This window comes from Anthonomus grandis, chromosome 13 (genome assembly GCF_022605725.1).
Source record: "Anthonomus grandis grandis chromosome 13, icAntGran1.3, whole genome shotgun sequence".
Taxonomy (NCBI): Eukaryota; Metazoa; Arthropoda; class Insecta; order Coleoptera; family Curculionidae; genus Anthonomus; species Anthonomus grandis.
The window spans coordinates 24,945,576-24,964,252 of record NC_065558.1 but is presented as its reverse complement, the minus strand read 5'-3'; the positions used below and the strand labels follow the sequence as shown (position 1 = coordinate 24,964,252).

General features: G+C 31.0%; 1 protein-coding gene across 1 annotated transcript in view; it reads left to right on the top strand.

Moving 5' to 3' along the window:
* LOC126743719 (asparagine synthetase [glutamine-hydrolyzing]) overlaps positions 1–8,942 on the top strand; it is a 47,247-nt gene extending 38,305 nt beyond the window's left edge. The window contains exon 10 of the mRNA XM_050450933.1: positions 8,604–8,942. Within this exon, the coding sequence (XP_050306890.1) occupies positions 8,604–8,883 (280 nt within the window). The 3' untranslated portion in view covers positions 8,884–8,942. The remainder of the gene's footprint in view (positions 1–8,603) is intronic.
* The last annotated feature ends 9,735 nt before the right edge of the window (positions 8,943–18,677 follow it).

The window sequence follows — 18,677 nt, the reverse complement described above, 5'->3', positions numbered from 1 at the left end:
ACTGCGGATTTAGTATAATATTCTGCAGATACCACTGACAAAAGTTCACTCGTTGCGGAAAATCTTCGGGAAGTAATGCCTGTACTCATAAAATATGGTATGGGTATAATAAAAAATCAACCAAAATGCGCGAAACAATTTGATGACAAATATGCAGAGTTCTAGCGATCTTCCTCGTACTCGTCTCAGGGCGTTCTTCGATTGCTTGTAGCACCGCGTTCTCAATTTCAGGGGTTCTGACAGTTCAAGGTCTATCTTCCGGAGTAGCTTTCTTGAAACAACCAGTTTCCCTAAGTCGACGATGAAAATATGAAAAGATACGGCTATCTGGTAGGACACGATTCCGATACCTTTCCTGATAAATACGTTTGGCTTCTTTTGCGTTACCATCGGCGAGGCCATATACGAAATGTATTTCTGCCATTTCTTTATAGGTATAATTTGCCATTACTAATATTCAGAAAAATAGCGTGAACAATTTGACATTTAAAATCACAGCTTTAGGAGCATCATCCTTTCTTTCTATTTATTTTAGAGCCCTGAAGATGAATTAAATTCAATTCGACAAGTTGGCGAGAAACAAATAGTTTTCTTTAACAATTGATCAATACACCTACAAAATACCATTTCCTTCTAACTAACGTATGCACTGCAGTTGACACTTCTTGAGGATTTTGCCGTATCTCATTGTAGGTTTGCTGAATCAGAATTAGATCTTCCCTTGTTAATATAATATTTGCGTAAACTTTACCTTTAATAGTATCCCATATGTCATAGTATAGCGGATTAAGATCAGCACGTCTCGTAAAAAAGGAATCATCCATCCAAAGAATCTTATTAAAAAGTTTGGATTTTCTTCCATCGCACTTAAAAGCCACTGGCAAAATATTATTCTTTTTTCCACATCATCGAGATGTAAATTCAGAACCGGCTGTAGGAAATACGTATGTCTGTGATCATCATGTAGTGTTCGTAGTATTTTAGACTTAGATATCTGGTGATGCTGAGCTGCTTTGCGAGAGCTAACCAAGGATTGTTATTATCAAAAGTGCGAAGTATACGATTATTTAAACTATTATTTCGACGGTTTCTCTTCTTTTCTTTTTGTTCATTGTTACCACGCAGGCCAAAGTTTCGAAAATTCTGATGAGTTTTAATAAAAACGCGAGAATCCGGAATTCTTCTATTAAGGTAGCATCTACAATATTCACGAACTACCGCTTCCGCATTTCCATTACAAGGTCCGTAACAAAAATGAATATCTGCGTATTACTTGTTAGAAAACAACATTGTTTAGATTAATACCTAAATAGAGAAAATATTAATCGCAATGTTAATAATAATTATATTGAAAATAAATGACCTTTGAATGTTTTTTTGAAACACATTCAACAGTCACATTTCAAAATTAAAAAAAAAATAGGTCCAATTGCCTGATGAATTAATTTTTTTAAAGCAAATTACGTATTAAAAATATAAGTAATAAAAAAAATATAGTAATTTGTTGTTGTAAACTAAGTGAGGAGCACTGGTAATCATTTTTATTTAAAATAAAATCAGTGACGTACAATTTCTTTCAATAAAATTGTGCGCACGTCTGGTGAAAGTAAAATAATAATTTTTGCGTAAAAATTTATATTTTTATTAACTAAATCTGCCAAATTTTACTTAAATATCTAAAGTAATTTTGAAAATATAATAAAATTTAAATATTTTAATTAACAAAAACAAAATGCTTCGTTACAAAAACACCCTGGATTTCAGATTTATTCAGATGAATAGCTAAACACAAAAATTTCTTTATAAATTTAAATTTCCTTGTTTTTGTTATTTTCCTTAGAAATACTTTATAAAACTTTTAAATTATGTTAAAAATTAATAATCAAAATAAGTTTAGTTAGCTCTTGTTAACCTTCCAACATATAAACATTTCACCTTTAATTTTTTTTATTAACTTTTGTTGCTTGGCTCACCGATAGACTACGATCGATACGCAATAGTAAGAGTTTTGTTATCGATATAAAAGTTCCCACACTATCCATGGCATCCTTTATTAAAAGAGAAGTGTTTATAATTCGTATATTTTTAACGTCAGTTTAAAAGGGGATATGAAAGTTTTATCGAGAAAATTAACGATTTGTCTTATTTATATCTGTCATGTGACCTTTTGTATTTAATAAAATAAATTGCTTTTGATTGGTGTTATACTATAAAGAGGATCTTACAAATAATAGTTTTTGAACGCTAAATAAACAAAAAAGCGATGTTTAAACATTATGTTAATCGGCGGAAAAAAGCGCAAATTTACTCATTATCTTTAATCTTTGTATCTTATGTATTATGCAATGTAGGAGAAAAAAAGAAATGGTGCCGACTTAATTTCAGACATCGAAGAATCAGGATACTTATTTTTTATACTTATTATTTACACATAAATACTTTTTAATGAAATTTTGAAATTTTCTTTTTTTCGTACAACAATAATTTTTCCTAATTCATTCGATCAATTTCAATTTTCAAAAAATTTTAATATCAAATATTTTAGTCAATCAGTCCTTCAGGAGCAGAATTATTTAAGGTTTGCGAATTTTATCAAATTATTAGAAAAATCTGTTTCAAAACTATTCTTGTAAACTGAACATCATTAATCAATAATTAGTTAAACATCAGGCAGTCAGTGCATTTTATTCCATAAAGTATTAAAATTGATGGTAAATGAACAACATTCATGATCCATCCTTAAGTTAAAACGTTGATATATCAATATATTATTGAATATTTGAGAAAATGCGTAACCTTATGGATGAAAATGTGCCCAACAATTGGATGGCGACACCGCTCTCGACACGCTCACATGAGCCCGAGAATTTTGTCAAAGGAGTGTGCGAACAGTTACTGCCTGTCTGATTTGCATAATTCGCCCTGAAAACTCGGGCGGTTTGAGTTAATATCTATTGTTAATGTGTTATTGTTTTTAACAGGTATATTTCGAAAGGTTATTATTAAAGGTTTTTTAACCCAGATATGCCCAAGAAAATTTTCTGTTTAAATTTAAGTGAATTTCTGGCAAGTTCACTTGCTAATAGAATATTATAACCTAAAAAAATGTTTAATTCCCATAAATATGGTATCCTATAACTATAAGTTGGTAAATAATGGACGTCCTATTAAAATGACAGTGGGCATATATAAATACATGAGATAAATTACCTAGTAGCGGGTAACCTGGTCTCAAGGGAGTACACCATAGTAATTTGAAGCCATATGTACTAGACACTCAGAAATCAAAATTGCCACGATTTATCATGAGGTCTTGATCAGACGCCAACTGGCAATTTGCAAGCAGATTTTTTCTTATAGTGTCCGTACCCTCCCTTCTCAGTTAGTGCTTCAATTAGAGGTAGAATTGTAAAAAATATATCAAAATAAATATTGTAAGGTAGTAAGTTTTGAAAGTAAAACATCGGTGTACTCTAATACATTAGAAGGCCCCAGCCCTAAGTTTTTGTAACAATCCTTGATTTCGGATTTGGCACCTTGATATGGTTCATACCACGTTATATATCCACTAGCAGAAGCACCGACGCATAGTTTATATACATATCTCGACGACTTGCCTCTAATACACTGTTTACAGCTATGCTTTCCGCAGTAAGACACAAACTCTCAAACACTTCGTTGACACAATGAAACTCATCAATTAGGGTAAAGTCAAGAAATCGATTGTTCATTTTATTACAAAAAATTCGAACCTTAGCAAATCTATCGTCCTTATCCAAATTTTCTCTGGAAAAATCTGGAAAATTTTCCCAAAACATTCTGCGTCGTGAAGTTGAAGTGTAACCACTTATCAGTAGTATTCCAAAAAAACTTTGATTTCCTCTGCTGTGATATCGGATCTTCTATTTTTGCTTGCGGCGTAGGTATTACTGCAATCAATAAACATGTCTATTCTTAGAACATTGAAAGGCTGGAATTAGTATTGCCGTGGAACTATGATGGGCCGTTTGTTTGCTTGAAAACATCTCTGATGCAATGATGCCAAATGCTTATGTAGAAATGGCAAAAAAACGATATCAAAATAGTATTATTTTGACAGACGCAAAATAATACTATTCATAAAATATGATAAGATATTCTATAAAGAAGTCAACATTCTAAGTTAAATAAATGTAGATAACGTCCCTATATCAGAAAAAAAGGCAACAACATCGCCACACCGTTCGCATTGTAGATACCACCGAAACAAGTAATCTTTACCAGTGACGTCGTCAAAAAATATTTACATGATAAACATTTATTATTAATAAATTATGCTTTAAATTATAAACAATATTACCGTTTTGAACCCTTTATGCGTTTTTTAACGTACTTCATTAGAGTAAAGGTACTTATCTAATAAAAAGCATTTTTATGGAAATTAAATATTTTATATTTAATGTCTATATAAAGTGTCTGTTATTTTTTTATCGAAATAGTTTTCGAATAACTGAAGTGGGGAGAGGTTATTGGAGGCACGTGGGATATCGGCCACTCAACGTCAAGACGTGAATTCATCAATCATATCGCCGTCGAGATTTTTCCTTTAAGTCATCATAATGCTTCTTTGACAATATATCTTTACGTAGCTCGGACAATGGGAACGTTATCTAACGTTGTCCTCGTCATCTTCTAATAACGAAAGAAGATCAGCAGGCGTATCTCGCCTAGAAAAATGTTGCGCATTAGCCCATTGTCCTTTCAAAAGGACAACTTTATTTACACCCACGTAAAACTCATACAACCAGCGAAAATGCAACATAACCTTATTTCAATTATCCACCGATATAAATTAACTAATTTTACCGATATATGTGGTCATTTTGACTTATTTTTTAATTAAAAAACTTATCTTGTTATCTTAGTCATAGTGATAATCCATGATCACTTTTTAAGAACCAAATTTTAGATAAAAACCTCAAAAAAATCCAGTAACTTCACTAACACACACTTGGCAACTTTGAAGTGGACTGTAATTAATTCAGAAGCCGGATCTTGATATTTATTCTGAATGATTAGTAGTGAGGGATACTAATCATTTAATGAATGTAAAAAAATAAATTGTAAAGTATTCAATGGTAAGAAGAAACTCTGACTTACCACTATTGCAGGAGAGGTGTCAGGGAAAAAAGCACTATATCTCTGTACCGGTACTGTCCGATCTATATACTGTACTGCACTGCCAACAGAAGTAGAATCTATTACTTTAGGTACGCTTTTAACAAAATATTCATTTAATTTATTACAAAAAGTTTCATCCAGTATTTTGTCGTCACCCTTAAGACTACCATTAATATTTAGCATTTGAAGTGTTTTGCAAAAGCCTTTGGGATCCGTTCCAATTTTATCAAATTTTCGGTTCAGGTAAAACCAAACGGGCACCAGTAAAATGAATATTGTCCCTGACGTGAGGCAAAGTGTCAATAAGTATGAATTATTCAATATTCGAAGACTTTCAAACTTCAAGACTTCGAAAGAGACTATCAAGGGTTTGCGCACTAGAAGATAAATCTAGAACTCTTTTTTTTGTGATTTTTATCACTGCACACTTCGTCGTGCTCTCATAATTTCCAAAAAAAATTTCACCGAAAATATGGGAAAAATATATACAATTTAAACTAATTTACATTACATAAACTCTTAATACAAAGTCTGATTCAAGTAAATTATTAAAAAAATCAACCACCTCATCGTAATCATAAATAGATTCCATAGTATGCCAGCTAATATCAAATAAAGCCCTCAAAAATTCCTGAAAGTTAAACTGGGAATAATCTATGTATGTTTAATAATATATCTCTCGTTTAGTTTTGGGTAAATTTAATTCAGTGAAAACCAGCAGTGATCCGACATATCTAAAACACAGAAAAAAGAAAGAAGAAGAAAATCAATTAATCTAACAATATCATAACGCTCCCAATCAACCACATCCGCAAATGCATCAAAGTTAGAAGTTAAGATGGTAGAACACAATGAACGTACATCATATTTATTATTACCGAATTTATTATTGTTGTGTTCCATAAGGTATACTTCTCATGCTAAAGAAAAATACAATAAAAATAACGGTAATAATGTAATAACATTAGTAAAAAAAAGTAAAAATGTTGTTCAGAAGCCTAACTTATTAGTATTTTAACATTATAATTAAATTTCACACATTTAACTAATCTTAGTTTAAACCATAATACATAAATTAATTTAAATATTCATATTATTTTAATTGGGGCTCTTTTAATCATAGCTAAAGCCAAATTCCCCATAATACTCTTGATAATTTTAACATACATAAGAATTGGAACCAAAATAAATACCGAAGTACATACCTGCAGAAGAAAATAATATAATAGACATTTTGCGCAGCTAGCAATACGTTAGTTTATACTATGTTTCTTGTGGGATTTATTATCCCAGTAATAAATTTTAAAGGAGTTGATCCATACATTATTATTCTCATGCTTGTTTTTAGCCTCACATAGGTAATTGTTGATATCAGCGTTCGGTTAGATCCTCAAACATCGGTAACTGGCTTATTTTTTAAGTGTTTTTTGAGCTTAAAAAACATCATTACGTTTAAAACTACTTATGAAATAATTGGCTTAACCTTTACTTGATCATTACCAGGTAATTAAAAAACATCTAAATCGTTTTGAGAACAATTGATTCTAAGGTTAGTTTGGATAAAGCGGAAAGCTCCTACAAAAAGATCCTCTCCGTCAGAAATTGTATTGATTAATTATAATAAAACCTAAACTTTGATAAAGTGTAAAACTTATAAAACAGTTATTACAGTATCACAGACTACTCACAGACAGCACGCATAAATGAGACGGAAATATGACATATTGTATACTGTATCCACTGACATGATTTAATGTAAAACGCACAAAATGATAATTTAAACCTGAATGATAGCAAAATAGTAATTATTTGACACTATTAATATGTAAAAAAATAACACCTCTGTGCCAGTGACGGAGCGAAAAATTTAAAAATGTTTTTTGATAATTCCCTCATTTCAAATGCACATTTAACAAAAACTTGTTATAGCATAAACTACTTAATAACAATTTTATTATTCTCAATGCAATCCTATTACAACAAATATTTCTCTATTTAATAATTACAAAATATATGCATGTGTTTTTCATTTGATATAATTTTAAGAAACCACAGCACTCTATATTTAAATAATAATTCGATTTTATGTTTAATAAATGTCAATATCACATTTTTTTGTTTTGTGTACAAGGTAATAAAGAGCAGAAATCCAGCATATCTAAGAGCACTTTTTAATGGTCGTGACTATATTTATTTTACTCAAAATAATTTTTATTGTATTCGATTACATAAAACAGCAATTCCTTAAAATCTTTTTTTTATTTTGGAATACAAATGTGCAGTTGTCTCCCTTTATTTATATGTAAAATAAACGTCGTCGAACCGTTTCAAAAGGTATAACAAATTGCTTCTTCTGGAGAAGCAAAAAGGATAAAGTACATTTTGTTTATTTAAGCATTTTTATATGTTAGTTTAAGTTCTAGTTATGTTTATTTTAATATTTTCCCCTATAGTATCTAGTTTCTAAAAGTTTAACTTATTTGAGGGTTCCATGGTATCCCCATATTAGGTTATTTTATTTTAAATCCTGGTAAAGTCCAGTGCAACGATATATTAGAATGGTCACCCGTCAAAACACCAGCATTCCACCTGCCAAACAATGTCATCCACCTTCTATTTACATTGTTTGACAAGTAAAATGCTGGTGTTTTGACGGGCGACCATTCTAATATATCATTGCACTTGACTTTAGTTTAAATTTTCTAGATTTTGTATACTTGCTTGTTTGGACTGTCAGTATTCTTTTGATATTATTGGTCTTTATGGGCAAAAACAATGTAGAGACTTTTAAACATTTCCAAATAGTTCAATGGGTCTTTAAAAGGGACCAGTCTTTCGGACAAGTTTTGTTATTTACCTTAGCAAAAATTAAACAACAATCGACGCGTGTCAGGTTGAAGTTTTGTAATTTGACGTCAATAAAAAGAGTGTGTTCCTGTTATTAAAGTGTATTCCTTCTTATTTAAATATATTTCAGACAGAAGTGTCATCCTTAATTACGTTTTGTTATAATATATTATGTCAAAATTAAATTTTATGTTAACTTCTAATATTTTATATTATTGTAAAGTAAAATATATAACCGCTACCTTATTTTGGCTTGTATGTAAACAACTCTTGTGGAATAATTATATGGTCGGTTGGTAGTTCTACTTTATCATAATTTTTTTATTATTATGTACCTCTATATTTTAAAGACAAATACAATTCTTGGAGATTGAATTTGCTAGACTCATCTCAAATTGGATCTTGTGGTATATTGTTCAAACTTTGTTTATATTAGTTCAGATTAAGTTTTGTATTTTGCTTAAATGCTTTAAGAATCTTAATCTTTTTGATTAAAATTATTTTACAAAAAAAATTCTTCACAAATAAATAAACTTTTAATTTAATTATTTTAATGGTAAATGAATCTTTTAAGATTTTTATTTCTTTATTTTTAGTGATGGCGTGGCATCAAAAAAGAAATCCCTTTTTGTGATCCTCCAAGAAATAGCCGCCAAACGTATACAAGAGCCATTCGATAAAGATGACGCAGCCAAAAAATATCCTCATTGCAGCCCTGTCTCAACAGAAGCCTTGTACTATAGAGAGGTTTTTGAAAAAAGTTATCCCAACTTGGCAGAAAAGTTTCTGCCATACTATTGGATGCCGCGATGGGTCGAGGGAGTAAAAGACCCTTCTGCTCGATTTATTAAGCATTATAATGCTGGAGAATCTTAAATTTGCACTTTTGTTATATATACATTTTTAATTATTTTTATTAAATTTTTCTTAACGTTTTTTTTAACTTATTTTGAGTTTGACCAACAATTATTTGTATTGCGTGCATTTCTCGTGCAGACGAAAGACCTATTGTATCTGTGTCGCAACCAATAAGTTTCTCCAAGACATTCTATGAAAGGTAAAATAACATGTGTTTATATAAAAATTGGTGGCCCAATCTACAATGAATAAAACCGACAGGTAAGTCGTTATTGACGCCGTAAACTAATTATTTTTTTATTTCCCTTTGCGAGTGTGCATACATGCAGATCTTTCAAAAAGCCATTGTATAAAAAAAAAACTAGTTGCGTCATCTGTTTTTTTTTTTTTTTTAAGAAGTTATAAAGCAAGTTTGGCCACCGACTACATCGCCTTAATATGTACTTATTCCTAAAAAATATGTCATCATTACGCGAAAGAGTATCATCCTCTAATAGCAACCATTAATTTTGTTATGCTTTTGACTTTCTGGAGAAAAGACTTTTCCATTGTTATAAACAACCAAAAGTTTAAAAAATTTAGGTTTGGTAGTCGTACTATTTATCAACTTCGAGTGCTTTGCAAATTCTTGCGTAGGCGCCATGATACGCTTCTATCAATTACAGCATTTTGAAGTTCTTGAAAACCATTTATCCTCAAAAAGAAGCTGGAAGTATGATCATTTTCTACCTTTCATTACTTCGAAAGTTCACGATCTTCTATTTATACTCGTCGAACAACTTCATTTCTTATCTGGTATGCCCATGATATTCTTAGTATTTTCCTCAGGCGCCACATCTCGAATGCTTCCAATTTATTCATGGAACCTGCCTTTTATCTCCAGTACGTACAAACGTTGTGTACGGTGTAAATACGTTTTACACCATACAAAAGATCTGACAAAACATAATATTTTAGGATTCTGTATCTTAGTTTGAAGTTTCGATTTTTATTTGTGAGAATTTTTTTGAGTTTTAGGAAGGTTATTCTTCATTGTTCTATTCTACATCTAATCTCTTGTTTGGGTCCCAATTTTGGTTTAACAGATACTTAAATTCGGTCACTTGCTCAATATTCTTCTCATTTTCCTGAATTCTGATATGTGGAATATCAGTCACAGGACCATAAACTTTGTTTTTTAATATTAATTTTCAAACAGTTTATAAATATAAATATTTCAATTCAACACGATTTTTATTCGGCTGAGAATATTTTATCACATTCGTAGATATAGTCGAAATTATACCCATTTGTAGTTACTTCATCCAGGTGAGAAAAAACGTATGGCATAGATATTTTTGCCAATCAATATTAGGTTAGAAACTTTACCATCGCCTTCAGAAATTAATAGCCTGCTATGTATTTTTATACGTTCAGAAATTAACAAATTATTTATTTTAGCAGCATTTTATTATATTTTTATATTCGTGTATATACTTTCATTCCCAAAAAATTTAAAAAAATCTTGTAGTATTTATTGTATTATTAACAAACTTAACAATTAACAAATATTATAATTAATTATAAATAATGGGACATAAACAACAAGTCCGAAACGGAATTGCACTTCAAATTGAGAATGTGATACAGCGAGCCGCAGATGCAACAAAATTGAGCACAACAACGATCGCAAATATAAAGAAGAATGGGATAAAATCAGATCAGGATTACGCTGCTCATATATTTTCCAAGCAAAAGACCGCAAAAACCAAATCTACAACATATTTGAAAAGTAGAATTCGGCACGAGCAGTAGACGTAACAAAACCAAGCTTACAAAAGCGAATAATGGTATAAAATTATTTTAACTCACTGGGAAAAATTTAAATAGTGACAATTTAATTTACTTGTTCATGAAAAAAAATGTTGCTTGAAGGAATATGTTAACACATTAAAATGAAAATACCATTCCAAAAAATAAAACATACAAACTCAAAAAAAAACGCGCCATATTGCATTACGAAGTTAATGAAATTGCAATGATATGATTGAATACTTAAACGACGATCATAAAATAAAATTTGCTAGAACAAAAAAAGCTTAATCATCAATCTCGTTAGTATTGTCAGAGTCAGAACTGAAATCAGAGATATTGTCTTCGTCATCGTCGTCTTCGTCAGTCGTAATCACAAGTGGCAGAATGTCATAGGCATCACACACTTGTATTGCCTCCCAAGCCTTTTCAATTACCTTTTCTGTATGAAAAACATATTTTTGCCAATGATCTATAGAAATTTCGTTTATTACCCTTTCCCATGTAGTCAGAACTTTTGAAGGTGACCCTTTAAAATTGGAAATATATTGATCATATTTTCGTTTACATTCCGACCATACCATTTCAATTGCATTAAACTGGCAATGACATAGTGGCAGTCGCAAAATTTTGTGTCTTAAAGGTTTAACATATTCATCATGGAAGTACTTTTTTTCACTAGGGCAGTTACTGCGTGCAAAACTCCATATTTTATCTTTCATGACTTTTTCTGGAAAGCCAATATTATTTTTCTTCAACCATTCGGTCAGTCTCTGCTTTGTCCAAGATTTTCTCGGGATTTCTTCTAATAAACCAGAATGGTAACTTGCATTGTCCATGATTATAAATGACTTTGGGGGAAGATTTGGAACCAGCTGAGTTTTAAACCAGTTTTCGAAGTTTTTCCTGTTCATATTGTCATGATAATCTCCCATCTTTAATCCATTCTTGAATATTAAATTTGCACCCTTGATGAAGCCATATTTGGTTCCGGCGTGGACCACGATATAACGATGACCTTAAAAATAAAAGATAATTCAATTCTCTTCTTTTAGAAATCATTCTTCCAGAACATAAATTTAATATAATTAATAAGTTTTCCATGCACATACGAGTAGTGTATGGAGTTAAATTATATACTATTGATCCATCTTCTTAAGGAGTCAATGGAAAACTTAAAATATTCAATTTCTTCTCTGAAATTTTCTCTTATTGTTGCCAATATTACATATTCTTTTCTGGCATACATAGAATAAATTGTGTCCCGAATTCTATGTTTCAAATATGTTGTAATTTTGGTTTTTGCTGTCTTTTGCTTTGAAGATATACGGGCTGAGTAATACTGATCTGATTTTATCCCATTCTTCTTTATATTTGCGATCGTTGTTGTGCTCAAATTTGTTGCATCTGCGGCTCGCTGTATCACATTCTCAATTTGAAGTGCAATTCCGTTTCGGACTTGTTCCTTTTCCAGTTGAAAAAAAGCCAATATATTTAAAATCATCAGCTGCGATTGTTCATTATACCTATTATATCTTTTTTTATGCATTATCTAACACTTTTTGAAATAACTTTCAAGAACAAGTTGACAAACCAATATTTTTGATTGAGAGTGACGGATATTTCACATAACCTAGTATATAAAAGATGAATAATCATCAAACACCAATTTTTTTCAAAAGTTTGTTGTCGCCGCTGTTTGGAATATGCTAAACAAAGATAAACAAAAATGACGTCATTACAAATGGGTATAATTTCGACTTTATAAGATTTTTATTATAAAAGGAAAAGGTAAATGACGAAATACTGCCCTACTATATACATAAATAAATTACAAATATCACAAACTTAATCTCAATTCAAGTATGTTTTTCTTAAAATTGCATATGCATTTAAGAATCCGCTTAAAACATAATGGTTTTATTCGCGAACGCTAGCAACACTTAATAGATGGCGCTTTTAAGGTGTAGAATTCAAAGGTCAGCTGTTTTTGGTCAAATATTTTTTAGGCGGGACCAAAAGGACCAACTGTTTTTTTTGCACGACTGTTTTACCTTTTTAATGATTTTATTATTCTAAGAGATCTGAAGGAATAATATTTAGAATTAAAAAAAGAAAGAAGAAATATAAAAGAAATATATAAAGAATAATCTTAAATAGAAAAGTTAAGATTATTCACGTATATTCTCTGATGAAGATGCCGATCTAATCACTAATATTTGAATCCAAATAGATTATTTTCATTGATATAGGTATTAAAATATTCCTCTTTACTTTACTTTATGTTTTTCCAAGATGAAATACTAACCATTTTCAAAAGAATTATACTTTACAAATAAGTATTAACTTGCAAAAATTCTAGCAGATATTCTAAATTAATTAAGGTTAGTCTTCAAGGGTATGTAACATTTTTAAACAACAATTTCGTGGACAAAACAACATATTAATTTTATAAAAAGAGACTGTAATCAAATGTTTTTAGAAACATAATCTTATAACTTAACTCTTATAAAGTCACTGAGAGTAATTTGTTTTATAACAAAGTTTTTGTTCAACTAATATCACTTTTATAAAATGAATGTTATAGATATGCTTTAAAAAAGTTATAAAGCAATTAAAAAACAAATTTTGCCTAACACAATATATTTATGTATAAGATTGTTTTGTAAATGCTTTAAACCAAATTACTTATTGCATTATAAAAATATTTTATTAAACTACTACCATAGTTATCTATAAAACTTTGTTATGAAATAAGGTTCTTTCTAATACAGAATTGTTTTTATTAAAGTCATTAAGTAATACTTTATTGTTCAATACGTTCTTAATATAACTCATATAAAATAATTATGTTTAGGAGTAGGCTTTGTGTGCTACTGTGCTGCGGGAAGTTCTTAAGGTACGATCTTAAGAGGTCATGTATCATCGTATATGAAGACATAATTTCTTTGGTCCTTTTAACAATTTTGTACCGAGGTTTGTGTACTCAATGTTCCTTCTCTTGTTCTGAAAATAAATTCTCTATTTTTAAACTCAAACGGAGTGCTGCCGATAGCTTCTTCACATTTTTTAAAGATTTTCGTATGCAGAGTTCTCAGAAAGAGCTTCAAGAAATGGCTCATAAGAAATTGCATATAAACCGGTAATCTTAGCATGTTTTTGTATTATTTGATTTTGGTAAAGTACATCAAAGCCAGTCCTCTGGAATATGTCCCGTGTCATGTCATATTGGAAAAAATCTTTATATTCTATTGCGACCGTTGGGCTTCACCGCGCGTCCGATTTCTCTATACTCGGTCCTGTCAGCTCTTTTAATGTAATCGTTAAGTTATTTGGTCGGTTGTCATTGAAAAGCTTAATTGCATATTTTCGATATTACGTCTGTATCCACTACCATTACATTATTTTTATCTCTAATAATAATCTGTGCTGTTTCTTTTTTATATATACCAGCCATTTCTTTCAGTTTTTTTTGTGTTAGTTGAAAGTATCATTAAGACAACAGATGTTCAACAGACAACAGGTTCATCACATGGTTCAGTAACCATTGTTATTTCGAATTTTGCCTATTCTTCGTTCTTCCATTAGCTCTAAAATCAATATTATTATTTTACTATCATAAATTATATTTTAAGAGTATTGTATATAGCCATGTATTATCTAATATTACGTACCTAAAAAAAGCTTTCTGTATAAATGTTGATTTTTATTTTATTTTTTTTGATTTAAGTCCAACATATTGAATTCGCTCTGAGGATGGAAATATATTTTGCGAAACGTCGGCAAATTGAAATAGGCTTGTACTTTTATTTTATTGATCCCTAAACCCAACAATATTCCAATGTTATATTTATTAATTTGTTTGCCTCATAATTAGTTATTGTGCATAATAGGAGAGATAGATGAAAATTTTAACAAAAATAAATGCTTATACTAAAAACTAAAAATCTTTTACAAAACACTACATTTTAAGTATACTGGATCCTAAAACTACAGTGGAAACAGTTTCTCTGTTGCCGCTATGGATTCCATCTTCGTCTCGCACTGAAGCATATGGATACTAAAACAGATTTAAAAACATACAGGAGTAGCAGAAATTATTTTTAAATTTAATTAATAATAATAAATTTACAATATTTTTTTGTAAATTTATTATTATTAATTGATGTAAATAAAATGATGGATGTAAAATAGCCTTTTTTCCTCTAGTGAATTAGAAAAGAAGTAGTCTTGCCTCTCTAGGACAGAATAAGTGTGGCAGTAACTATAAAAAACAAAATTTTAAACTTTTTTTTTTTACCATAGCAAAAAGGGGGTTTTTCCCAGAGAATGGAGGAAGAGGCAGATTTTATTAGGTCGCTGAAGGACAAATAGGGGCAGTAAGCAAAAAAAAAATTTTAACTTGTTTAATTAATAAAAATATGGTTTACTTACTTTTGCAAAAAAGGGACTTTTCCCAGAGAATGGAGGAAGAAGCAGTCTTTATTGTGTCTCTGAAGAATAGGGACAGTAAGCTGTAAAAAAAATTTTTAACTTGTTTAAGTATTAAAAATAGGGTTTTCTTACCATATGGTACAATAACTAGTTTAGCCACAGATCTTCAATTTCTGCATTAAAATCAGATTCATCATTATCCAAATTTATAATGAAACGGTCCCCGCATTCAAAATAATCTGGTGTAAATTACGATATTCCTCTTCATATCTAATAATTTTTTCCTCAGACATCACTTTTAAATTTATACCTTCCTCCTTAATCAAATTTATAACTTTTATCAAATTTTGGATACTTATTTTTCCTGCGAATTCTCCTTATTAGTTGTCCCCAAATCAACTCGATAGGAATAGATATACAATAATACGGAAGTCTGAGCACAGTATGGCCATACTTTCTATAATACTATACAATACTATAATATAGCTATGTTATCTACTACCACCGTCTATAGATTACAAATAAATACAGTTGTAATCTATAGACGGTGCTACTACATACTGCTTTTCCCATGATTTGGTATTTATAACTTCCAATAATTGTTTCTTTTTATAAGATTTATGAAAATAGAGTCTATGTTTTAATAAAAATGTCTCGATTCCCAATGTATGTGAAAGTGTGTTTGGGATTTTTTCAGAAAGCCTTAAATGATACGATGCATTATCCATAACAATCGCACTGTTTTCCTTTTAATTTGGAATTAATGTTTTCTTAAACCAGGTTTCAAATATATATGCATACGTGTTTTTTATGCTAGTCCACATTGCACTCTTCTTTTTGCCACACAATTTCTGTCCATCTTTCACCCAACCTTCTTTTGAACATCAACTTCATGTGTACCATACCATGTTTCGTCTAAAGAATATATGGATCTTTCTTCTAAAATTTTTAAATTTTCTCCAAATAATCTATATGCCACCCGGCAATTCGAGTACTTTCCATTACAGCAGCCCTTTTGTTAACCATCTTAAACTTAAATCCAAGTTTTATCAGGTATCTCTGCAAGGTTGAGACCGAGAAATGTTTGGCCCTTGCCGATAAGGTGTCCTTAACCATCTTTATGGTCAGAACTTCATTGTTTTTGTATTTAGAATACACAACGTCCCTTAGCAATTTGGCAATATCAGTGTCAAGTTCCTTTGATTGTCCTGCATCTTTCCTTTTCCTATCTTAATCCAATTTAAAATAACGTTTAAACCCTTGCTTCTTCCTCTGCTTCCTCAACACTAAAAAATTAACAATCAAAACTATCGTAGTCTAAATCACTGTCCAGATCACTCCTATAGTTTTCATTACAAATGTTATTGTTTGTCTTGTGCATTCCATTTCTTGGTCTCCATTAGCCCACACAAACACTTTCCTCTTCATTTGCCAAAATTTCCTGCCTATTTTCCCAGGGTCGAAACATTTTAAGGTCTTTAGGTATAATACCAAAACAAATCCACAAACATAAATAAAAAAAAAACACTGCAAAAAATTTAGACGAATACGGTCCAAATTCTAAATTCTTCACTTTCATAAACGTGTAAAAAGCAAAACCCATCAAATAATAATAACCTCACATGACTCCTCTCCCAACTGTTAAAGGTGATAGACCCATCCTTAAAGAATTATTTTAAAGCGCATAGACTCATCCTTAAAGACCTCTTTACAAACACGACGAAAGTAATGCAAAAAGAGCCCAAAGATTTATCTGGGTACGGCCCCGTAATCCTCAAAATCAGTTGGATAGAGAGAGATACACAATCACTTACACAGCCATAAGTAGGAATCGCCAGAACGCAGATGTTTTATCTTTGTTTGATAGACTGGCTAAAAAGAGGTGAGAAGTCTGTAAGTGTTTAAAATGTTTTGTAAAATGCTTCGATTTTAGTCCGCAAACAATTTTTTTATATTATTTTTCTTTGTAGAAATGGACATTTTCGGAAGAAAAATAAAAAATAGTGTAAAACATGGAGTTTTACGTATATTTCAAATAATTTCATATTCATTCGATAAATTATATAACATTTTGCCATTTAAACATGAATATCATGCGACAAAAAATACGACAGTGGCGCATGCACTACTTAGTGCGGCATCTGCGACACATCATAGATCTCTGAGCTGGACTTTACAATGCTTTACTAAGGTAAATAGGTAAACAAACTGCCAGATGAAAATAAGTTAATTTGGTAATGCAAAGCGTGGTTGAGATACCTCGTACGTCCTTATGCCAAATTGAAGCCACAACAGGTGGTGCGCTGTCAACGGCGATAAATGACAACGTCATAAATATCATCTCTTTACTACCTATTTAATCATAAAAATAACGTTTATTGGTCAAATCAAAATCCACGGCAAGTTCGCCAATTTATATTGTCGGTATCCACGAGATTGGAGCTTTTTGTCCATTCACGTGTGTGCTCCTCGTCACATAATGTACATATTATTAGAGAAGGTTTAAATAACGACTTTCCCAAAAAGGGAGAGGCAACATTATTATTATTATTAAAAAACCCGTACATAAAAACCATGTCGGCATACTCCTGGTTAGAGCATTTTTAGGATAATAGATTTGTCAGAAAGCAGAAAAAATGAATAAGTGTGGTACTCGACGCATCGACACGTGTTTCTGCCGAATGGCTTCTTCAGAGCGGGATAACTAAAAAATTAAAGGAAAACAAAAAAAATCAAAGGGATATTGAACAAAAGGGAACAGCCGATCTGTGTAATCAGCTCTAGTACCTCTTATTCTATAGAAAAGTAGAGTATCCACAGTTGTGCAAAATAAATCAAAAGAAAGACATTTAAAACGGGTACTTCAATTTAACGGCGAAGAGCGCCCAGAAGAGTGCGCGGCTTACAGTCTGACGCGCCTCCAAGTGCAACCAATAGGTGGCAGCGACGCGACTACCTTTAAACAAGTCCCTCGTACTCCCGCGTATGCGTGGGTAAAAATCACGACCAATAAGGTATCTCGCGTTAAATTTGCGGGATAGTACGAGCGTTGAAACGATATTTGGTGGAGAACAGTCTTTTCTTCGTCATAAAAGACAAAAAAAGATTCTATTCCGAAAAGCAAAAAAAAAACACTTTTTTAGGAACTTTGGTGCCATCTACTTTTTGTACTGTTCATCGCAGCAAGTCGACTCAATGAGAAAATTTGCAGAAAATAATTTTGCCCCAACAATTTTGTCCTTTTTTCCAAAAACCCACCATTCTCCAGATAAAAGGAATACATTTTTTGGAGTTTACTTTGAAAGGAGTTTACTTTACGATTCAACCTCACATTTTTCAAGTTAAGCTTTTTAAATGCTGCTCTAACTATTTCCGCAAAATATTTTCTACGGGAATTTTTTTCGCCAAAACAGCCTTTTTTTAACAGATTGACCGTACTATATTCTATTTTATAATTTTTATTGATTTAAGTGCCTTACTCGGAATACATGAATGCCAGACCTTAGTCCTAACATTTATGTCGGAATATTTACCGACCATCTAGTTATTAAAGCGGTTCGGCTCGGATTCGAAGAGGGAATTCTGGA